Source organism: Strongylocentrotus purpuratus, unplaced genomic scaffold, assembly GCF_000002235.5.
Source record: "Strongylocentrotus purpuratus isolate Spur 01 unplaced genomic scaffold, Spur_5.0 spur5_scaffold_3, whole genome shotgun sequence".
Classification (NCBI taxonomy): Eukaryota; Metazoa; Echinodermata; class Echinoidea; order Camarodonta; family Strongylocentrotidae; genus Strongylocentrotus; species Strongylocentrotus purpuratus.
Window position 1 is genome coordinate 9682648 of NW_022145609.1, and position 25305 is coordinate 9707952.

A 25305-nucleotide genomic window follows, 5' to 3' on the forward strand; every position below is an offset into this window, starting at 1 on the left:
GGCCCCCTCCCTGGCTCTCAAGGGGGGGGGGGGTGCTATTTTTCAAATTTTTGAGGGCCAAAACAAAAAATTAGTGCTCACTACCCTACCCCCCCCCCCCCCCACCACCACTGAGCGAACTATCGGCTGTTTCGCCCATAAATATTTTCTCACGAATTGACGAATTGGGCCCCCTCCCCTGCTGCACGTAGGTTAAGTCACAGTAGGACAATGAACGAGATTTTTCGAGTAACTAATCAGTTCATCATCGTGACTTAACCAAGTGCAGTGCATATCACTAATGCACGGGCTAAAAACATGTATTATTTGTGTAATAAGATGGGTCTACAATACGAGTATAAATTCGAGAAATTGACGATCCCGGGTGACGATTGTTATGACCAAAATGCACTCCCCATACATGCACATGGTAAAAAATTAATGCACGCTCACGTGATCCATTTCGACGCTTCTCATTGGTTACATTCTTGAACCCATATAATGAGGCTCACTACATACATGAAGACTGATAACACAACAAATTACGTTCACGACGGCGAATCGAGCTGCAGCATCTTACAATTTTGCTTTATCAAAGCCAAACCAGAGAGGTATTTTGGCCATATTCATTCAGTAAACAATTATATACTGTTTAGTCATGCAGCTTGTAGAAGTACTGATGTAATTGTACTGCTAAATACGATTATGTTAACACTGGATAAAGCAGCTTATATTGACGTAAAAACGTACTTTAACAGTCATCATTTGTAACTAGAAAAAGTTGGTTGTTGTCAGTGAGAAAGTTCAAAATAAAACAGTCGTGACAAAATTATACGTGTATGTGCAATTTCTCGCTCGTGATTACATAAATATTAATTTTGCTGCATAATGGAGTTGAAATCTTCAATCAACTACTTGGTTCTAATTATTCTAGCGATAAGGCATTTCATTATTATTCCCGTATAAGCGAAACGATAGTTCCATTTCCATGAAAGATTACCCCATTTTAAAGAGAAATGGCTTGTCTTGATGAAACACCATACGGTTAATCCTCAAAATTTGCTCGTATTATCTATTTTAGCTCCCTATTTTAAAGAGCATCAACAGTGGCCATGAATAAACCAAAAATTTAAATGTACTGTCAGGCTATCCGATATTCGTTAATACTCAGGACTTAGACCTTTTTATCACCGATTAATGTGTGATTAATTAATACCACTGGTTTTAATAAATCAACCTTGGTCGAATAATCAGATTTAGGAGTTACGTTTATGGAAGGAAAACAAAATTACATGTAAGATGCCCATGATAAAAAAACAGATTAATCGCCAAGTACTCCCAGTCTTCCAGGTACAATTCCTACCAATACATGATCCATCTTTATCCGTTATTCTGATATCAGATTTGCAATTATACCAACTAAAAGCTACTGCCACTATTATTACGGCGTCGTTCTAGACGACGTACTCGACTTCCTAGGCGACTTAGCTTCCGTCTTTGGAGGTGTGACAACTGGTGCTGGAGTCGACATGTCTAACTGCGGGGCCGGGTCGGTGGGCGATGCTTTCGGTGTTGGTGTTGATTTCGCCTGCGAAGTGACCTTGGCGGACTGGGACTCAGTTTTGGGCGAGATGTCTTTGGCGCGAGTAGCAGTCTTCGGTGGCGATTGCTTTTTACCGGCTTCAGATGGCTTTTTGGGCGGCGGGGATGGCTTCGCTGCAGGACCTGAAGCTTTTGTCTTGCTTGGTTTTCTTGACGGAGAAGGAGCCTTCGTTGATGAAGTGGACGGCTTGCTCTTTGTGGAAGACTGAGACAAAGACGACGACGACGAAGATTTTGATGTTGTTTGCAGCGATGATTTGGTCTTTGCTTTAATCGGAGAGTCTTTGGCTTGTACTAGCTGGAGCTTGCTAACGATTTCATAAATCTTGAGGGCGGGGCCAAGCTTGAATGACAGGCCAGTCAGGACGTCTGAACGTCGCAGCAAAAGGAGCGCATGGCCATCGATTTCCTAATGGTACAGAATAATATAACAAACGAGAATGGAGAAACGTTAATCCATGAAACCAGTTATCTAAATATATGAACTTATAGCATGATCGTAATCGTCAAAAAATAGATTTGATAAATACATAATGGGTTATCGTACCCCCCACTAAATCTATAACTTATTTTCGGAAAATTCGTTTAAGCAGGCTTAAAAAGAATCTGATATTAACCCTTTTCGACAAACCTGTCGAACCCCCTATACACCTATACAATTTAATTCGGCAAATCCGTTTTTAAGGGGTCTTGATTAATCTGAAATGGAATATTTTTCGGCTAACCAGGCCGTCGAACACCCACCGGCTCCTTTCCCATTTAAAATGATATGCCGACGATCCCGAACACATAATTTTTCAAAGTTTTCCTTGCATTCTGTCCGACCATAGACCCTATACGCATGGTCCGACTAACCGAAATCATAGGAACACATACATCGAAATATTGGCCGCATAATATCACCCTACATTGCATTGATAGAGTGGGTTTCCATGGTTTCCATGGTTTCCATGGTTTCCATGAAAAAATCTGATGTTTCGATTCGGCCGGCGCGTTCCAGTCGCACACACAGCACTTCCTTAAAATTTGCAGATGTTTCAACTAAAATGGGAATATTGTGTAACGAATACAGTGTATTCAATATTGCAGCAGCAGGGAATACGCGGAATTGTCGCTCTCATCAGCTGAGAAGTCATGAATCACAAGAATTTCATGTTTATACTTTAACAGCGGTCGTCTTAAATTCCTCCCGTGTTTATTCATTCGAAAACTATAAATAAAAATCTAAGAACTGCAAGCAGCCTCGCCGCTTCCGTTGATATACGGTATTTTGATTTATGTTTCTCAAAATACTGCAATGAATCCTTAAAATCTAATCTAGTCTACCTGATCCCTAAAACTTTCTGCTTGCTCCTTAAACCCTTTCTCCTGAAGGAGTTTGACGACATCTTCGAGAGACCAGTGAGCTGGATGCTTTGGATGGCTGGTCCCAGGCGGTGAAGAGGATGAGGTATTAGCCTGAGCTGACTGTACGGGTAGGTTGGCTACTCTAGATTGGTTGGGAGTCGCGACGTCAGGAGTAACCTGACCCGATGTTTCAGAAGATCTGGTGAACAATCAAAGAAAAAAAAGAGAATGGAAAATTTAGGATTATTGACATTTTTACGTAGCTGTATGATCGTCATTCGGCCTATCCTCATCAGCTCGAGATTGCCCAATAGAATAATCCCGAAGTTACAAATCGCATGTTCATCAGCTCTAGAGTTTTCCTCGAAACTTGAAACTCGAGCTCGAGAAATTAGCTCGAGATATTTTGCTCAGCGTTCGCGCATAGTGCGAGTCTTCGGGCTGGTGGAAACGCACCGGACAATTAGCGGGATATTTTGCAAACTAGCCCAAGATATCTTGGGATGACAATCTCGACCAAATATCCCGCTAATTGCAACTTCGGGCTGATGAAGACTCAAATTGACTGGATAATTTGCGATCGGGATAGTTCAAATAGCGGGATATATGGCAATCTTGAGCTGATGGAGATAGGCCTTCTATCATCAATATCAGCGTCATCACTATCTGCATCATCATCATCACCATCTTCATCGTCGGAATCTTGATAATCGTCATTAACATCATCATATTATCCTGGGTATATTCATAATCCTTCAAAGGGAGGGGGAGAAGAGGTTTTAATGCGCAAAAAACACAACATTTTCCCGATTACTTTCTTTCGGAGAATCATTTTCCCCCATGAATCCTGCCGAACCTCCCGATTCTCAGAAATGATGGGTCGCCGGCCTTATAAGATACAAAAAGATTTTAAGAATCTGGGCCCCATCTTGTAAGCTGGCGATTGATCGCGACTCATTTGCGATTGATATCAATCGCAACAATGTACATAAGAGAAAAGGGACTACATCTTGCGATTGATTGGAGGACTTTTCATGAGACAGGGTCCTGGTCAAATTAACATTCAGCCGGGGGGGGGGGTGCAGAGAGAGAAAGAGGGAGAGAGAGGGGCGGGAAAGAGAAAGAGAGAGAGAGAGAGAGAGAGAGAGAGAGAGAGCCGGGGGGGGGGGGGGGGTAGAGGGGCAATCGAGTGATGCTTACTCTTTTTTCACCGAATCATTTTTTTCTTCTATATGAGAACCGGCGCTCCCTGAGGACGAGATAACCGAATCTTCATCTAGTAAAAAAACAAAAAGTAGAACAATGTATTTCTTTAAATTAAAGAATAACAATTGGCACCTAAAGCAGACACACTGCTGATGTTATTGTTGTCACTGATTAATAACAAATTATAAAACTAAAAAACAATCAAACGGAATAACCGTGATAATTATTAGCAATAAACCAATCAACTCTCAATTATTTATTTTCATGTAAATTCAGACGAATTGATGATTTACCCAACAGAGATCCTATTATCAAAAGTTGATTTATTTTTCAAACCACATTTGTATGTATTATTGCCAATGTAAATTGGCAATAATTCAGCCATTTTGGCTGCGAAGTGCAATCATAATAAAAACCTTTTTAATCAATCAAAATCAATCAATAGAGCGACGGAAAAGATATAATCACTCACCTGTAAAATTACTGCCGATTTCCATGTCTTCACTTGCACACAACTCACAAACCCACCTTCCTGTATGGTTAGATAGTTATAAAGCCAAGCAAGTGAGTCATGAAGAAAATTTACTGAGATTTTGTTCAAATTCAACTCGTCGGCAACAAAAAGTTCAAAGTTGGGTCAAGGGGCAAAAGATTCTAAAAGAGTTATCATTTTGTTTTGTTGTCTGTCAATTAATGCTTCTGTTATAAAGAATACAACATTCTAGTAAAAAATAGTCAACACATAACACTATGCCCTCCTCATCCCCCTCCCTCCACTTCGTATCTCCCCCTACTCTGTTCATCTCTTCCTTCAACCTCCCTCCTTCTCTCCCTCCTCCCCTCTCCATCTGCCCTCTCACCACCCCTCCTATCTAGAAACTAATCAACGTCGATGCCATTAACATACTGCCCTTCCTCCATCCCTTCATTTTTCCACCAATCTTTAAAGGGAGTATCTCACTGAGCGGCGATTGCTTGCTAATGTAGCGAATACGGGGTTTCGCCAGGGTTCATAAAAGGTCCCAAATATTCACAAATAGTGGCAAAGGATTGGCAAATAGTTGCTAATCTTCGCTAATACTGTCGCTAACATTTGCTTACAGTTGCTAATAGTCGCCAACTGCCAAAATTCGCAACGTTCGTAAGCATTCGCCGCTCAGTGAGATACCCCCTTTACCGACCCTGTTATCACAAAACCAGCGACCATCCTTACCGAGTGGTTTCTCTTCCACTTTGGGGTTGTGGCATGCCATGTGGTAGCCCTTATCACACGAGTCGCAAAAGAGTAGAGTATCCTGCAGATCCAAAATACATCTATACATTGTCAACCGCCGATCGTACACAACTTTTTAATCTCTATCTAAAATGTTAGCAGTTAATGTTTATGAACTGAAAAGGAAATACATGTATGAAGTCTTATACTTGAAAATCGTTTTGACGGATCTATACATATACGACAGTCCGATATTTGCAATCACCAGTTATTGCTTTCGATAATCATTTTGAAATCGGATTTTATTAAATTCCTTGTAATATCTGAGCCTCTCCGCCCCCTCCCCCAGTGCGCCTGTTGATGATATAACCATTGTACGTAAATCATAAAAACAAAGAATCACACTTAGTAGCATTATTATTGATTTTTAAAAAGCAAGCTAATACTCTTCACGCAGAAATAGAAAACGGCAGCACTGCAAAAAGGAAATAACTACTTGCTCCTGAAGTTGGAAACGTAATGTTTACTGTTTATTATCTACCTTTTTCGATCACAAAAGTGCACGATTTTAATGCAAAACATATGTTATATACTTAATGATTACTTTTAGAGCCCACAAAAATGCGGTTACCTTTAGGTCTGTATTGGCAGCCCTGGGGTGGATCCAGCCGGCGGCAAGAGGGGGGGGGGGGCCAAATATTGAGAAAATATTTAGCGGCGAATCAGCAGCCGGCGAACGGCGAATGAGCGGGGGGGAGAGGCCCAGTTTTTGGGGACATTTTTGCGCCAGTGAATAAGGGGGGGGGGGGATGCTGGAGAGGAGGACCACTATTTTTTTAATTTTTTTTTGGGGGGGGGGGGAGATGAAGCGCCATTTTTACATGACTTTCTTTTTAACTCTCACTTTCACCTATTCTAGATAACCCTAAGTTTTTTGTTGCTGCTTTCTATGTAGTTGATAATGCAAGATTAAAATAAATAGAGAGAGAGAAAGAGAGAGAACCACCATCATTATGCAATGGATCAGGTTTTGTGTAATGTATATTTGAAACCATTTCTTAGCGTTAAACCCTGAAAAAAATAGCGAAACTATTTTTGAGGAAAAGCATTATACTGAACTGAATAAGGAATAATAACTTTATATTGGCTCATACTAATACTGATACGGGCTAAAGACAATGTGGTATCGGCACAGTAAGATCGGGTATTTTTATAAAGGTATTCCAAAATAACATTCTGATAATCAACATTTTGTTCTGTATTCATATGTATATACGCATAATACAATCGATCTTTATGATTTCTTAACGTGACATAGCTTCTTCTCCCCCTGCAAATACAAAAAGAAAACAAGGTTATTTGATAAAAGTATCATGCGACAAATAATCATTGCGATTCAAATTGATACAAAGATGTTGTTTTGAATAAGCAATGCTTTTCACCAGAATCTTCTTTGTAAAAACGACTTATACAAATCTCAGCCATGCAATTCTGCCACTGTGCTGTAAGATCACTTTCAGATTAGGAGAAGTGTATTCTTTAATGAGTATTTCAAATTGAATGGAACGTCTCAACTCAGTAAGCATGGCTGAGATTTGTAAAAGTTGTTTTTACAAAGAAGATTCTGGCGAATAGCAGTGCTCATTCAAACAAATATTTGCACAATTTGAATCACAATCAATACTTTTCACGACCTTGTTTTCTTTTTTCTTTCTCGTTCGCAAGGGGAGAAAAAGCTATATGTCACGTTAAAGACATGATAAAGATCAGTGTTATCTGCGTATATAATATACACAGGCCCCGCGGAACGTTTATCAAAGTGCGGGGCTAAAGTATTTACGATCAGGTAGAGGGTAGCGAGCGAAGCGAGCGGAGCGTAAATTGATTATGAGGGTTCAGGGGACGGAGCCCCCGGAAGCTCTGGGGTTTTAGGCATTTAATTACGGTCAGATAAGCACAAATATTTTGATTCCGCATTTGAGTCACTGGCAGGTCACAATATTTTTGTTGAATGAAGTAAATCATCGTCTGAAGCAATATTTACTCAAATGAGACACTTGCTAGATACTAAAAAAATCAATGTTGACCATTTAAGTACATTTTATAGGTGAAAATAAAATTTCTGTTTAAAATATAATACAAACGAGTACCGTCTCTTCTCTTCCTCTCACATATGGTAGATTTGTTTTTAGAGCGATATATACATGTCTAAGCAAGTGCCGCTGAAAGTTCCGTTATTGCGTCCTGGACTCAACAAATAACCAAATCTCACGCACGCACGCACAAAAGCAGTGAGTAATTGCGTCCCGTAGGACGCAACAAAAATTCCCAGGTTGGTATCCGGAAGTTGGAGAAGAATCATTTTCGCATCGTATACTGGTTATAATTTCAATGATTTACACATCTATCCAATCAGTCCATATAGTGTAACAGTAACGACCCATCTGTGACCAGGGGCGGATCCAGCCGGCAGCAAGAGTTTTTTTTTTGGGGGGGGGGGGGGGCGTGGTCAGGTTTTTTTTTTTTTTTAAAGGTAAAATTTACATTACTATCCTATTTTTAAAAACCGGTTTTGGAGGCTAGGGGGGGGGGGGGGCGTTAGAATCGGCCCGTGGATCCGCGCCTGGGCAGCCCCCCCCCCCTCCCCCTCCCCCTCATAATCCAATATTCCGGGTCCATCACATTCCACTGAATGTTATTTTGAGAAGAACCCTAGCTACATTTTCATCTCCTAAATGTGCTCCAATAGCGCTGCGCTCCCAAGTTTTCATGCGCTGATTGTTTTTATAAAAAACGAAAATGGAATATTATTTGGATATCGGTACGCGAGCACAAAGATATGAAACCACTAGAGCGCATTTGAAATTAACGAACTTGACATCGATATCGTTGATGAGTCAGACGACCGTTTATTTCTTCCTATTTCACTTACCGCGTCGCCTGCATCGTTACACACGTGACACGTCTTGCAATCGATGCATTGCCATGGTGATAATCGTGATCGTTCTGCGAGTTGGCGGGAATACTTCATGCACGAAGGATGAACTGCAAGGGTGCGAAAATTAAGGAGTGATATGAAAATAAAAACGAATGGACTCAGGAATGCGTGCATAACGTAATGATTGAATTGAATAATTACAACGCGTGAAAACATGAATAGAGCGGTAACAATAGATTGATTATTATCATATTCAAAATGGACCACCAACTGCATTTGCGTCTTCACTATTCGACCAGCTGTTACAAGCTGATTCACAATAAACAATGGTTTTCCATTATACTGCGCACATCTCTCTAAACGTTAATTGTACAATATCCATTTTTACGAATTAGTGACCATGTACACCTGCAAAGTCCAAAGTATTTACAGTAGTTAATTATTGGGCTCTGTGTACGACCGTACAAGAATGATGAAGATTAAACAAAAAGTATTATATGAAAAATGTCTTTTCCCTCTGTATTTGGTCTGATCCGAACTCTAGTAGGCGTTCAATTCATTTTAATCATCAGGTAAAATGAAATCATTGATGACATCGGTAATGATGGGTTTTTTGTTTTCATTTTGTTGTTTTTTGGTAAATATTTATTTATTTATTTTGATATATTTTTTCCCATTTGCTATGTTTTTTAATGCTTTTTTTATATAATTTATGTATGATGTAACCTCGCATTTTTAGTCATTGGACTTTTTGACGAGATTGAATAAAACCTAATTTGAATTAAATTGAATTGAATTGAATGTATGGAATTGTGACGTGGACCTGCCCGTATATTTCCAGTTCAATTAAATGTAATGCAATGGTTTTCTTCATATTCTCACCGCGGCAATGTGTTGCCGAATTGTGAAGAAACGTGTATACAAAAATTAAAATTATACATCAAAACACATCAAATACATAAAAATACAATAATCAGCCAGAATAGGCATATGCAATAACAACGCAAGTAAGATGCAAGGTTAACATCACAATTTTAAACCAATAGATAAAATTAATTTTCAAATTGTACTATAAGGAGGTTGGATAGCAAGATGATTGGTCGGGTCTGTTAGGCAAACAATATGATAGAGGGACATGGCGAAAAGGTGAAGAGAGAGAGGAAGGAGAGGTCTTGTGAGTGAGTGGGAGATAAGGATCGAGGATAAGAGAAGCAGGTAAACGAAAGGAGGAAAGTGGACAGAAAGAGTTTCAAGTATAGGAAACGGGTGAGAGAATGACGTCATCGCAACTTGTAGGGGTCACCTTTTATAGTGCAGTCCTTGCAGACGAGAAGTTCCTCTTTATCTCCGAACTTGTTGCAGCTAGCAGGTAAAGTGCAGTAATCACATCTTTGGTCCCACATGGAGGTTTTTATCAGGGGCTCCTGCTCGAAGTCTGGGCCATGTGTCTTCCTGATGCGCTGTATACGTTATACGAATAAAATATGGATGATACATTAAAAATGTGTTTATTTATCTAATTTCATTTCTGCTTATTTTCTTTATATTATTAAAAAAGTTAAGATAAATATATAATCATATCAATATTAATCTATTAACTTATACCTTTAATAAAAACCCATATAGTTGACAAATCATTTAAAAATTGAAAAATGCAGGAGACCTCCATCTTAAGCCCGAGCTTAAATTAAAATTGTTCAAAATATTGTTATGTAACTCTGGATAATAATGATTTTGACGTGGCGTGGCGTAGCAAAGAAGGGGGGGGGGGACCCCACGTCAATTGTGAAAAAAGAGTACAGTCAGGATAATCCATAACACAATATAGCGTTATTTATGCATTCTACATTACAGTATCACTGTCAAGTATTTCAATATTTTAAACTTCAATACATATTAATTTTTCGCCGGAAAATATTATTCTAAGCTCCATCACAATGACCACTGAAAAACCGCGTGCCGCATACAAGGAATTTCCCCGCTACGCCGTTTAATATAGATCGTGTAAGTCGAAAACCAAACGCACACCGTAATTATAATAATCCTACCTCGATCAGATTTAAAAAAAATGTTATTAAATAACATTAGATATTAAAATCTAAACCATTGCCATCTTCCGAAATGAGGTTCTGAATAATAATCTCGCTTAATAATCTCTACTATACCAAAGCAAGGCAGACAGCCCAGTTATATTTCCACAACAATTAAAGTAAAGGGCACCTTAAATTTCGAAAATGGGGATGAGTGTATGTTCCAACGGGTACATAAGGCAGGGAGTAAATAATCAGAATCTGTATTTTTTTTCTCTCCGGAAGGGCACCATTTTCAAGCTATAAAAGGGCACTTTTTCATTAATCGAGAGATATTTATTGATTTTGGAAAAATCTCAGATTGTTTGCCCAAGGTCCCATAAATTGGTAATCGCCTCTATTCTTAGTAACTGCTAATTTACCCCCCCCCCCCCAATCCGGGGTCCGAATGGCCGCATGCGTGTTATTAAAATGTCCGGTAAAGGGGTACTTTTCGTGCGACAAAAAAAAAAAAAAAAGGGGTGTATTGACTTTTCACCCGGAGATTTCTTTAAAAAGGGGGTGTTTTTTTTTTTTTTTTTGGTCTCTCTCATCTCTTTGGACTCCTGAGAAATTATTCCGAATTTAGGGGGTACATTGAGCATTTTCCCGTATTAAAGGGGGGGGGGGGGGTCTCCAAGGCAGGAAAAGCCCGTGAAAGGGGGGTTCTGAAATGTTGGCAGTCCTCAGATAGGGGGTGCTTTCAAAAAGAGGGAACGAGCATACGCGTACCCTATTAAATAACACTGAGTGGGGGCCCGGGTAATTTACATGCACATCATCACGTCCGGATCGAAATTCTGCATAATCATAGCTATACATTTCCCTAACAGTATGTTCGCGGTACTAACATTTTCACTGTGTTACCAAAAATGGATTTTGACATGCCATTTCAACACAATGCTACTCGGTGAAGCATGTATGGATTATTGCAACCATAGGATCATTTGAGAGCATATTATTTCTACAAGAAGGCATACGTTATTACGTACAGCTCATAGCTTTCTCGCAATTAGATTTTGTTTTCGTTTGTTATTCTTTTTTTCAGGGACGCACTGTGAGCGATAGAGGGTAAACATGTATGGTGACCCTATCACGTGATTTAATGGCGACCTATACAGCTATAGCTGTGCAGCTGCAACAAAACTATAAGCAAAATGCATTGAGAGTGAAAAATACCATAACTATTTTAAAAACTAGTAAAGCATTAAATTGCCTATACAGCCTCAACAATGTATTCTACATGACATGTAATTTTATTCGATTCAAAGGTCGAAATTAATCATAGAAGTACTTGTGTAGCGCTGTAAAGGGTGAAAGGGTGAACTTTCAGTATAAAACACATTAAGATTGTATATGTTTGTCCACTTACTCCATTAATTATGCATAGGTCTACATGTTAGTGCGCATATCTGGTGCATTCACCGTTCTCACGACGCTAAGCAGGAGAGTTGGGATGAATGCGTAATGAAGTGCGTTATTTTGATTCGTTTCAAGCATTGGAAACTAGTCACGCGCGTCGATCGGTGAGGCAGCCCCCCCCCCCTCCATCCACCCAACTTTATAATTACGTTGACACTATAATACGACATACACAATTCGGAGTCAATGCTTGTGTGCCCCTATAGGACCCTATGCCATGCAAGCACACCCTGAAGATCGACGCCCTAATGTGATACAACATTCCCTTTGGGCCTTTTCTGTCAATCGCCCTCGCTACCCCCCTCCCCCTTCCATTTTGAAAGACGTACAACAATATTGGTCTCTCTTCACAAGAACAGTTTTGCCGAATAACAGCGCACCCGGTATTCTAGTCCCATCCCCCCCCCCCCATATCAATGATTCCCATAGATCGTTTGTGTAGGCCTACTTGTGCATGTATTTATCATGAGGGTTTAGGCCTATTTTCAATTTTCAAAACACGAGTTGAGAGGAGTGCCAAAACATTAGAGGGGGAGAAGGAAAGAGAAAAAGGGAGAGAGAGAGAGAGAGAGAGAGAGAAAGAGAGCGGGAAAAGTGGAGAGAAGTGAAGAGAAGTATAGAAGAAAGGGGAACGAACGAAACAGACTACGCAAAGCAGAAATGCATGACTGCCATGAGAATTATACCAAGAAAGCGTTGGAAGGTGCAAGTTCAAAAAGGAAAAGGGCACGTCGGGTTTATTACATTTTCCGCATAAATATATGCTCTTTCCACTTCCCCTTTCATAATCATGTTGGCGAATTGACATAATCGTCCTTGTGAACTTGGCCCCTTGCTCTTGAGTAATACAGTAGCACAGTCAATAAAAACGAGGGACCCCCCCCCCCCCCCCACACACCCTGCCGGTCTTTTATAGGGTCATTTTTATGACCTCGTGATGTAGGCCTACATACGTTTGCAAAAGTAGGCGTCTCTTATAGTTATCAAATTAAACATTATTACCAAAACCATGTAGTTGGTTAAAACCATGCGATGTATGTACTTCCGGGTCTAGTTTGGGTATTTCCACGAATTCAAAGTTAATGGTGCATGCACTTAACTGACGTCACTTCTGCATTTCATACAATTTCACATGTTTGTTTTCATTGGGAACAAATAACTGTATACATTATCATACAAGGTCGTGAAAATTCATTCAAAATTACAGAAAAAGTAAACATTGATTTTTTTTTTTTTTTTTTTTTTTTTTGGGGGGGGGGGGGGGGGGGAATGCGAGCTAATTGCGGATGATCTAATCCGGTATCTACATCCGCTTTCATCATTGACCGAAAACTTGATCAGCTCCAAACGGGGACATTAGAGAATATATTCTATGCGCCATGACAAATTTTATATTGGTTCACAATCGTGCAGAGCCGGTCTGCTGAGCATTATTGATTCTATCTAAATACGCAGATGGCTTGTGCACTATCGAAAACCGATTGCTTATTATTTTGGGCAATACATTGCACCTCAGTCGGGGTGACCCCCACCCCCCCCCCCCCCATCCCTCCCTCCGACTACCATGGATATACCTAGATATTTTGTCCGGCGGGCATTTACTGTCGGCACATTCAATAATAATGTCGATAAATTTGTCAGCATACTGGGTCCCCCTATACCCATCGTCACCGACATAAAATAAATTATATGACATTATTATCTAATCAAATCAAATCGCTTATTAAAATTCTGACATAATAATAATTTACGACTTATCAGAAGCAACAAAAAAAGGAACATAGAGCCCAATCTATTTTCTACTTCATTGTTATTATTTATGGTATATCGGCCATTTCTTCATTTTAAAAAAAAAGAGGAAAACTGGCTAAAAGATCTATCCGTAAAGATTGTCGTTTGTAACTAAGATAAAAGACATTGTATTTCTTTTCTTGTCTGAGCGTGTAATTTACGTGAGATGATACGACCCAGCATTACCATCCCCGCTCGGTCGCTTTGTTCGATCTCATAATCTAGCTACAAGTTCCTTATCGTGCACCCTTCACGACTATGGACACACGTTACGTCATATACGATCCGGTCGACATTAATGTACATACATGTAGCTTTCTGTATAACCTGAATAATCATACTAGTCTTATTTTCTTAACTGAATAATATTGGATTTCTGATTTTTTTTTTTTTAAAGATTGGAATAATATAAATTATGATCAATGAGACCGATTGAGAACGCCCCCCCCCCCTCCCGAAAACATTTTTTTTTCTTCTTTTCAGTTTACACGGAACTTCTACATTAATGTGTATGCGTTTGCGTGTGCCCCGCCCCCTGTAATCACCTTCTTTACATAATGATATATCTCCCGACATCAAAACTGTAATATCATGTTTAAGTAGATTACCCCATACGCATTAGTATTGACCAATATAAGCTTTGCTAGAGTGGATTTCATTCATTTCTCCACACTCCAACCCACACCACTCGATCTCACTCAATCGCATATTATCATTGTGCTTAAATCACCTTGTGTGGGCTCTATTTTATGGTAAAACTATGATGTTTATAGAGGCGATGAAGAAATATAACTCGAACTATCTTTTATAGTACAGCATGTCACATGATATAATCTACGTAATTTCCATTTTCTAGGCCTTTATCTAATCATAACTTGGACAAATTACTCCCTTAAACGTTACATGTTTCAAGAATACGCAATGTTTATGGGTGGGACCGTCATTATATCATGGTGCACGCTTGAACACATTCTGAATGATGAATCCGCCTATCCTGCCTTGTGTTTTTACAAAGGACTGCTTACTGTTTACATAACACATAAAAGAGAAGAAAAGTCTAGAACGATCCTAACTTTAGTTGACCAATCTAGTTAATCATGAACCTGCATGCCAACATCGCATGGACATGGTCTTGTTTACTTCCGCGCTGAACTTGTAGTACTAAACTTATAAGCCGTTAATAAAACTAGAGAGAAAAACATGTCCGCCAGAGCACATACTGTAAAACGGTATAACTAGCTTTATCTTCAGTTCAAAGAATAACGCGCCTGGATTGCGCGAATTATGGGTACCGATTTGGCTTTCATGTTCTTTTGCGGAAGGGGTCTCCTCATTATTATAATTGTATTGGTCACGTAACTTACAGTTTGTTGAGTAAAGGTCGCAGTATCCTGACATAAATTTAAAACCTGCTTCGTTTAATTTGAACTCTGATCGCTTTTACAATTTCCAAATCATGTCAAAGGAAAAAAGTGGCGCGCGATTATTATTATGGACACATTCGTGTGCGATTATAATACAAACCTTTCGTTTTGATGGCCGAGGGCCCCGTTTCAATTGAAACGACTCTTTATCTTCATAGGAAACGGCATATTTGGCCAGCACGTATTTGTTGGTGGGACTAATATAGAGCCTTCTTGCACCAACTTCTCTCTTGAGAGCCTCCTCCAAGTACCTCCTAGTGAACTTGGTGTCTGGATTCTCATCTGCAAACGACTTCTCAATGTCCTCCAAACTTGCGCCTCCAAGCGCGTTATTTCTTTTTGTCGGCTCGCCATTCAGGGTGCAATTATCATCCTCTAAAACTTGACCAGGCTCTTTCATTGACTCCGGGACGGTCAATTTCTCAATCGCTGCCAGAATAGACCTTGTAGCGTCATTTGAGTTGAGTTGGTACCCGCCCAAGCGACTTTTACACCACTTGGCAGCATTTCGGTAGCTCGTATTGCCTTTGTAATCCACTTTTATGACAATATCTTCGTCGACCAGTCGATCTAACTCTGTAATCACATCAACCCCGGTCAATCCATATTTGCGTTCCACCATGTGACAAATTCGCTCCAAATCTGGCCGAGCTTTACGCCTTCGCAACGAGTCAATTGAATCGAGAATCACAGCTTGACGATCTACTTCAGCCATTGGTACCTTTGTTTTTATCTAAAACTGCTTCTATGTTTAAAAAAAACGGTGTTAAAAATGCTTCTTCTTTTTCTCCAAAAGCGTGCACACTACTCATCGAGCGTTTGCCAGGCCGCTTGCGCTTTGCTAGATCACACGTATATACGCGACCATACTATTGAATAAATTACGACAGCGGCGCGGCGTGTATGTAGTAAACTGTATAGTTTGTGTTCAATGCTGAAAATATACATCAAAGTAAATCGAAGAAGATTAGTTGTGCGCATGCGTCATGGACCGCAGGCAATGAACTGTATGCGTGTAACGGAGGCCGCAATAAGTACACCAGTATAAAGTACACGGAATTCCTACATACAAAGGGCATTGCACGTTACTACGTTTCTCGTATTTACAAAAAACTTCTATACTGGCAAACTATAAACAAATTATAAATCATATAATTTCCACAGTACACTGGCATAATAAAGATTGAAACACAGGCCTGTGCATGTTACTGAGCTGTGTTTTCTTGGTATAAAATATAAAATATACTCCAGGCTTGGTTGGACGAGTCAGGCATTATTGTGTCGATAATTCTTTTTCCATTTTAAGCCGACATAATATTCTACCCGAAACAATGCACACGTGAAAATTAAAATTATCACACGCAAGTAGTCTTGTATATGAAATGCGCTTGCAGTCCTATATAGGGTGATATGGCGTCACTCAGCAAAATGGGCAAAATAAAGCAGAAGTTCTAGATACACTGAGGCAACTGCCGTTTATAGACAGCTAGGAGCGGTTCTAAAGGTGGGGCTGGTGGACTCATGCTCGAGCCCCCCCCCCCCCCCCCCCCCCCCCACGCAGTGTTTTTTTTTAGGGTACGCGTATGCATGTTCCAGCCGAGGCGGATCCAGCCGACGGGAAGGGAGGGGGCCAGAGAGGAGGCCCAATTCGTGAACAAAATATTTAGCGGCGAAACAGCCAGGGGGAGGGGAGCGTACGTAGGTATAAGCTGAGCACAATTTTTTTTTGCTCAACGGGGGGGGGGGGGGGGGGGGGGGGGTTTGGGAGGGGGGTAGATCAGAGACCACTATTGTTTTACTCAAAACCCACCCTCACACCTTGACCAAAAAAAAAAAAAAAAAAAAATAGTGCTCCTCTTTTTGGGGGGCCTGGAGAGGGGGCCCGTTTTTTTTTTTTTTTTTAAACAAAAAAAAGAGTTAAATTTACCTGTTTTTGCCCCCCCCCCCCCCTGGATCCGCCACTAGCATGTTCCCTCCCTTTGAAAGCATAGACCCTGTCTCCGCGCGGTGCGTAAAGTCAATACGGGTCTGATTTTGTTGCGTGAATTTGGGGTACACGAATGCGGCCCCTCCGACAAGGGGGGGGGGCTTCGCCGTGTGATACTTTTCTTACGTATTGAGTGCAATTAACAACCGTACGCCCCCCCCACCCCCCATGGTACGGGAGGAAAGGTAAAGGCATGGTGGTATAAAAGGGAGAGAGGATGAATATGAAGATGGGTGGGTTATTTGGGTTTGTATTTACTGACGTATAGACTGACTCTGCAAGAGTAGAGGTCCATATAACATATTTACATGCAGATAATTATAAACAATGAACTAGATAAGAGGCCCTCGGGGGGACATTGAATTAAAACTGACATATTTACATGTAGATAATTAACAGTCAACAAAAAAAAGAGGGGAACACATACAGATATAAGAGAAACAAGACTGAACTACTTTAATCAACCTCTGCCGACTGTGACAACAAGCTATACTGAACCAGAACTAAGTCTGAGGTGAATGAATGCAGTATCTCAATCAGATTTATGTCTGGGAACCGACTTTTAACGTCACCATCCGAAAGACGTGACTCAGACTGGAACCGGGGTGCGTTGACTCAGAGAGAAAAGGTACCGTGAATGGGTAAGAGGTCACTTTTTTTTTTTTTTTTTTGGTCCCAAAAAATATCGCAACGACTCAGCCGACCGCTGAATAAGGGGGGGGGGGAGGGGGGGGGGGGGGGGGGAGGGGGGGGGGGAGGGGGGGGGGGTAAGAGGACACTTTTTTTGTTTTTTTGGTATCGAAATTTGAAAATTTGACATTTTGCTCGGTTGGGGAAGGGGGTAAGGTCATCTTTTTGAGGTCAGCCATAGGAATTAAAAAAAAAAAAAAAAAAAAAAAAAAAAAAAAAAATCCAAAAGGGGGGGGGGGGGGGGGGAGGTTTAGGGAAATTTAGGGGGGGGGGGTTTACACACAAAAAAATACCCCCCCCCCCCCCCCCCCCCCCCCCCCCCCCCCCCCCCCCCCCCCCCCCCCCCCCCCCCCCCCCCCCCCTGTGTACGCGCCTGATCTTATGTGATAGAAAATGAACGTAATTCCGTACAATTCGTTGATATTCTATCTTTCATTTCATTCTATTGTTAGAATCTGGGAGCTATTTATAACATAAATCTATCACTTGCCCCAAAACTTGTTCAAGCTACATCATTTGATCACTCCATTTATAAACTCTTAGATAATTATTTTGTTCACTGTCTTATTTGTCATAATGTTATGTAGAAAGAAAGACAGACATATAACTTCTGTACATGTTGTATATAATGTACGGTATATTGAAAAGAATCGAATCGGTGTTTGAAAGGGTGTTTGAAAATGTTGGAAATCGCGCCGACCGATATTTCGCTCATTTAAGGGGGGGGGGGGGTAATGAATATTCATTAAAACAAAAATGAGGGGGGTGTTTAGCCCCCCCCCCCCGAAAACACCCGCTGCGTACGCCCCTGCTGATGATATTTTATCTGTGTTCATGGTTCATGCCGAATATTTTTTTTCCTTTTTTGACCCCCCCCCGCCCCACCCCGAAATTTGAAAATCGCGCCGACCGATATTTCGCTCAAGGGGGGGGGGGGGGTTAGGAATATTCATTTTGTTTTCAAAGAAAATTGAGGGGGTGTTTAACCCCCAAAACAACCCCTGCGTACGCGCCTGCTGATGATGTTATATCTGTGTTCATACCGAATAAAAGAATGAAATATAATGATATCGAGTACACTGTCGTATGTATATTATTTAGGCCTATACCAGTTATTGTGACTAATCAAAAAGAAGCTATTATCTTTTTAAACCACGACCCTTTCATATCCGCCTTGTCCGTCACATTCTATTTCCGTATTTGCCCTCTCTTATATATTGCTCTGCAGGAAACTGGTAATTTACTATTTGAACGTTTCTTGGTTAACAAAATATTTTAACATATAGTACAGTTATATTTCGCTTATATTTAAAACAGGATGAATAGCCATGAGCATGGATCATCTATCGACGTCATATTAGCTTCAATATTATATACGGACCCCTCCTTTTTTCTTCTCTCTCTCTCTCTCCCCTTCATCTCCCCCCTTCTCTCTCTCTCTCTCTCTTCCTCTCTCCCATCTCATAATTATATATTATATTTTCTCTCAAATTTCTCTCGCTGCGCCCATAATCTCTCTTCTCCATACCACATCATCATGGTTTTTTTCTATTTGCAGGCAAAACTTTAATCCGTTTAAGGGCGTGTGACCAATTTTATCGACAAGCTTACTGAGAGAAAATCAAAATTTGTTAAATAGCAATTACAAAGAAGGTCAAGAAATACACATTTTGGCGGTAGCAATTTTAAGCGTCTCCGCTAGCTGTCACTATCACCAAGAAAACCTTTGCCGCAAGGAAGGACTTATTACAGTGTTTCTGCGGGGAAATTTTCGTCAAACTGTGTCACATATTAAGTGCAAACAAACTAACAAAGTAGTTGAGTTCCATAAACCATAGTCTGGTGTTTATTCCCCGCACTGGGTATCAAGTCACGCGTATCGCATATACATCGCGCACATGCGATCTGACCTCCTGAGGTCACAGGTGTCACATTTGCATAATCTGATACATATTCATTATCATGACATCCCTCCTTTGCCAGAATGAAACTTTATCCTGGTCTATTTTTATACTATAGTTTCACTGAAAATTCTTGTAATATTTCTTTTGTTCTTGTGTTTCAGCCATATGTGAATTACTGAAATAAACATGCTTTGGTGCATTTGCTTTTGTTTCTTCCTTTTTTTATTTTTTTTATTTTTAAAAAACAACTTCTAACAAACAACAAATTTATCTGGTCGATAAACTTTTCCCAAATGTTTTATCTTCCAAACAACTTTGTTGAACAACATAAAACATAACATGCAATATAATATCTTTCATGCAATATCTTTCATGCATCCAGTCTGTGGTCCAAATAAAAGTTCAACTGTTCACTGGATACTATTTGAGTTCTAGTTTTGAGTTTGTGTAAATCATCTGTTATCTCCAAGCGTTCATACGACTAGCTGAAACTGAAGTTTCTGGAAATACTCTCTTCGATGATTGAATCCATTTTTGAAAACTGATCGATGCTCCAACTCAAACTTGTGTTTTTCGCAACACCTATCACATACAATAAGGGCAGCGTTCGGCGTACACCCTTTTACATTGATTAATGTATGTGTAAGATTGAAACATATATATATCAGAACTTATTATTTTAGCACATAACACAACTTCCTCGTACGCTTGGTTTCCATGGTGATTTCTCCAACATGTCGATTTCACAAATATGGGCAGCGCAAGGCGTACACCCTTTAAATCATAACTTGGCTTCAACCAATGATTTCCAAACATTTCTCCTTGGCACATGTAGTTTCAGATATCACTGTCGCTATTTTACAAAGAGCTCATCCCCACCATATTGATCTGGAATCACACAAAATCATCATATCGCTTAGGGAATCTTCTCTGGCGTTGTGGTCTACTAGCTGCCATAGGAGCGTTGGTGTTTGTTGTCTCTGCTTGGGTATCACCATCTTGATGTCTCTGGTCACCGCCTGATGTGTTGCTTGCTGCCTCTGAGTCTGGATCTCTGGTCACCGCCTCAGGAGTACTGGTCTCCGCCTCAGGATTACCGTCCGACCCTTCAGGAATACTGGTCACCGCCTCAGGATTGCCGTCTGTCCTCTCTGGATTGGCAGCTTCGTTATGAGTGTCTCGGGACATGTATCTTTTTACACTTGATACATTCCTATTATACAGGACTCCGTCAGGAGATTTCACAGTTACCATACTTCCTGTTCTTGCTGTCACTGTATATGGCTGGCTAAAGTATGGCGTGTCTAGTTTCCTCCTTTCATCACGTCTTACTATCACCTTATCTCCTGGCACTATGTCAGAATGTACAGCTCCCTCTTCAGATCTGCATAGTGTTTTGCACCACTTTTCATTTGGAGGTCCCTGTCTCTGAGTTCCTGATCCTCACTAATGTCCTGGATTTGTGGTAGTTTAGTTCGGATCTTTCTCCCGAACAACACTTCTGCCGGGCTTTTTCCCGTTGTCGAATGAGTACTAGCCCGGTAGACTGCGACGTAAGTCAGCAAGGCCTCCTTCCAATCCTTGCCTTCTGCCTGTGCAATTCTAAGCCTTTTCACTATACTCTGGTTCTGTCTTTCGACCTCGCCGTTGGCTTGGGGCCATTTAGGAGTCACCCGATGGTGGTGAATTCCTGTAATGTTCATGTACTCTGCGAAAACTTCTGAGATGAACTGGGGTCCATTGTCTGAGTATAACGTCACAGGTAACCCATGTCTGCCAAAGATTTCAGCCAGGGCTTTGACTGTCTTCTCTGCAGTGGTTGATTTCATGATTGCATACTCGTAGTATCTGCTATAATAATCAACTACCACAAGTATAGATTCTCCTGTCGGAAGTGGTCCTAGGAAATCAACAGCTACATCCACCCAAGGTCCTGTTGGCAACATAGTACTTCGAATTGGTTCTGGTGGATTACCCCTGCTTGTGATTTGGCAACCATGACAAGTCTTGACGAATTTCTCTGCATCTTTCTCACATCCTGGCCACCATACCTTGGTTCTCAAATTCTGTTTGGTGCCAACAATGCCCAGGTGTCCTTCGTGAGCTAATGACACCATCTTTGGCCTCTGTGCCTGTGGAATCACCAATCTGCTACCTCTCAGCACACACTGACCAATTATACAGAGTTCATCCTTGATGGGAATGTATGCTTTATATGGACAATCATCCCATTGTCCACTGTGAATACACTCTCTGATAACTTCGAGTTCAGGATCATGTTCAGATTCTCTTTCGACTTCCTTCGTTGTCACCGCACCTGGCGTTGACTGGACTGCCACAAAACGCACAAAGCTCTCTGCTTCTGTTTCCAACACAGAAGTTTCTCTCGGTTGATCATCCTTCAGCAATCTTGACAATGGATCTGCTATGTTGGACTTTCCTGCGATGTGGACTACCCTGTACTTGTACTGTTGAAGCCTCAGAACCCACCGCTCTATTCTCGCACATGGCTTAGATCTCGGTGAATAAATGACTTCAAGCGGTTTGTGATCAGTCACTAGATCAAACTCTATTCCATACAGGTACGCATGGAATCTTTCACAAGCCCACACAAGTCCAAGGGCTTCTTTCTCCGTCTGAGAGTATCTCCTTTCAACGTTACTTAACGAGCGGCTGGCATATGCTACTATCCTCGGGCCATCAGCATGCACCTGCACCAGCACTGCTCCTAAGCCAACTGGACTGGCATCCGCTATGACCTTTGTCGGTGCATTTAGATCATAGTAGCCCAGGGTCTCTGCACTCATCAAGCTTTCCTTTAGCGACTTAAACGCTTGTCGCTGTTCATGACCAAATTGAAATGGCGTGTCCTTTCTGGTCAGCTTTCTCAGTGGATCTGCCAATGTAGCAAAGTTCGGAATGAACTTTGCGCAGTAGTTGACTAGCCCCAAGAAACTTCTCATCTCAGTTGCAGTCTGGGGTTCACGGGCCTCTGCAATTGCTTTCACCTTGGCCAATCCTGGGTTGAGTCCCTCGCTAGTCAGTCTGTGCCCCATGAAGTCCAACTCAGAGACACCAAACTTACACTTTTCTGCATTTGCAGTAAGTCCTGCGTCCCGCAGTCTGCCAAGCACCTGCTTCAACCTCTTGTCTAGACCGAAAGCTTCAGTCTCTATAATCGTCGGTTGTTCCACTGAGACTACGTCTGGCTCCACTAGACCTCCGGTTATAGAGACAGAACGACTGCCTATGCCAGCCTGTGTTGAACTTATTCCGCTAGATTTTAGCCGCTAGGCCCCTCCCACAAACTTGCCACGGCCGTATTGTTATGCCCCCAAAATCCCCCAAAATGTCATTTTACCTCGTCCATATCCAATTTTAAATTAGGCCTAGGCTATAATACATCGGTTCCACTTACTAATTTGATGTAAATAATCCGTTTAATGGTCCCTTTTAAGGAAATTATGGGTCAAAATCGACATCCATGTTGAAAATCTTGCAAGCCGTGTTAAACTCTCGTTGCCGTCAATCTCATCCCTTCTAGTCTACGCCGAAGGCAAAATGATTATGAAGGAAAAAACTGTGATAACGCCATTACGAACGTGTAGATGGCGCACAGTTTTTCCTTCATTATCATTTTGCCTTCGGCGTAGACTAGAAGGGATGAGATTGACGGCAGCGAGAGTTTAACGGACGGCTTGCAAGATTTTCAACATGGATGTCGATTTTGACCCATAATTTCCTTAAAAGGGACCATTAAACGGATTATTTACATCAAATTAGTAAGTGGAACCGATGTATTATAGCCTAGGCCTAATTTAAAATTGGATATGGACGAGGTAAAATGACATTTTGGGGGATTTTGGGGGCATAACAATACGGCCGTGGCAAGTTTGGGGGAGGGGCCTAGCGGCTAAAATCTAGCGGAATAAGTTCAACACAGGCTGGCATAGGCAGTCGTTCAGTCTCTATAACCGGAGGTCTAGTGGAGCCAGACGTAGTCTCAGTGGAACAACCGACGGTATAGAGACTGAAGCTTTCGGTCTACCTCTTGTCATGCTCTTTCTGGGTCGATGCATGCACAATGATGTCATCTGATATGTTCGCAGCTCCTTCTATCCCAGCTATCACTCTGTGTATCTCATATTGATAAATCTCTGGAGCAGCATTGATTCCGAACAACAGTCTCTTATAGCGGAACAACCCACAATGAGTGACAAAGGTTGTCACCTCTCTAGACTCCGGATGTAACTCCAGTTGGTGGTACCCCCACTTCAGGTCTATTTTCGAAAAGACCTTGCTAATCGACAGCTCCTGTAGGACTTCCTCAATAGTGGGAATGGGGTGACGTTCTCTTATGATTGCTTCGTTCACTCTACGCATATCGATACACAGTCTAATTTCATCATTTCTCTTTGGAACTATGACAACTGGGCTTACCCATGGCGTGGAGCGTTCAACTGGCTCAATGATGTCGAGATCGATCAATTCCGCAATCTTCATCTCGACCTTTTTTCTCAGTCCAAATGGAGTCCTTCGCACAGGCTGGGCCACTGGCTTCACCGTTTCATCCACTGCTAACCGCACCTGTCGGCCCTTCAACTTCCCTACTCCTTTGAAGACTGCTTCAAACTCATGCTTTAAACCTGCATAACTCTGTACCGCATTTACATGTACAATTCCCACCTGGAGCACTCCCAGCTCTCTAGACGTATGTTTGCTCAGTAAAGGTTCTCCCTTTTCTTTGATGACAACAAACTCTGCAGTCGACTTCATCTTGCCAACTTCTACGGTGGCTGTGAAACATCCAATGGTCGTTAATGGTATATGTGATGTGTATGGATAAAGCCTCTTGGTACTCTTAGTAGATTTGCAGATGATTTTGTCCTTCTTCAGTTTCTCCCACAATATCTGATCTATTACATTGCAATCACTTCCCGAATCTACTAAGCAACCTGTCGTAATTTGGTAACAAATTGGGCAACCGTTTCACCATCTTCCTGCTTTGTTTTCCTGAACAAATGTCTTTGAAACGTAGCATTAGGTTTGACAACATAATGAGCATTTAGGGCATCTGTGGCTTTTTGATACTCATTCCTCTCTCCTTTATTGGGAAGTGTTTTGAAAGTCTCCCTTACCACAGGCCCCGCAGTGTACAGCAACAGTGCTCTCCGTTGCGCCTCCTGGGCCGGCGTACATCCGTCCAGAAACAGGCCGCGACTATCGGCGTAGGCCTCGAACTCTTCAAGCCAAGCTTTCCACTTGCCGCTGACAATACTTGCACCACCCGTCGGATCGAAGTGTGGAACTCCTCGAAGCGCTAACAATTCCGCTCCAGCGAATGCCATGTTGAAACTTTTCCAGCTCGTAGCCACAGATTCAACATCCAAGAAACATTAATCCTCGTCGCCAATGTCACATATTAAGTGCAAACAAACTAACAAAGTAGTTGAGTTCCATAAACCATAGTCTGGTGTTTATTCCCCGCACTGGGTATCAAGTCACGCGTATCGCATATACATCGCGCACATGCGATCTGACCTCCTGAGGTCACAGGTGTCACATTTGCATAATCTGATACATATTCATTATCATGACAAACTGGTCTGTTGGAATATAGTCCCCGAGCAGTTCATTATGGAACGATTAAGGGAAGTGTTAACAGTCTGACATAATTATGCATGATATAGAGTTGCACGAAATGAGCTCCTGTGACAATTGCGGGTCAATTTT

General features: G+C 41.4%; 2 protein-coding genes across 2 annotated transcripts; both read right to left on the minus strand.

The window, feature by feature from the left end:
- Window positions 1-1184: 1184 nt before the first annotated feature.
- Window positions 1185-15745, minus strand: LOC115918986 (histone acetyltransferase KAT6B-like). The gene is made up of 8 exons (XM_030996366.1): window positions 15092-15745; window positions 9589-9745; window positions 8280-8392; window positions 5348-5429; window positions 4607-4666; window positions 4129-4204; window positions 2908-3127; window positions 1185-1990 (listed from the first exon to the last, which is right to left on the minus strand). Exons 1-8 carry the CDS (start codon window positions 15704-15706, stop codon window positions 1421-1423), a joined length of 1893 nt encoding a protein of 630 aa, XP_030852226.1. The 5' UTR covers window positions 15707-15745; the 3' UTR covers window positions 1185-1420.
- Window positions 15746-19486: 3741 nt separating this feature from the next.
- On the minus strand, window positions 19487-24920 carry LOC115928805 (uncharacterized protein K02A2.6-like). The gene is made up of 3 exons (XM_030996727.1): window positions 24770-24920; window positions 23621-24527; window positions 19487-22716 (listed from the first exon to the last, which is right to left on the minus strand). Exons 1-3 carry the CDS (start codon window positions 24918-24920, stop codon window positions 20925-20927), a joined length of 2850 nt encoding a protein of 949 aa, XP_030852587.1. The 3' UTR covers window positions 19487-20924.
- Between the last annotated feature and the right edge of the window lie 385 nt (window positions 24921-25305).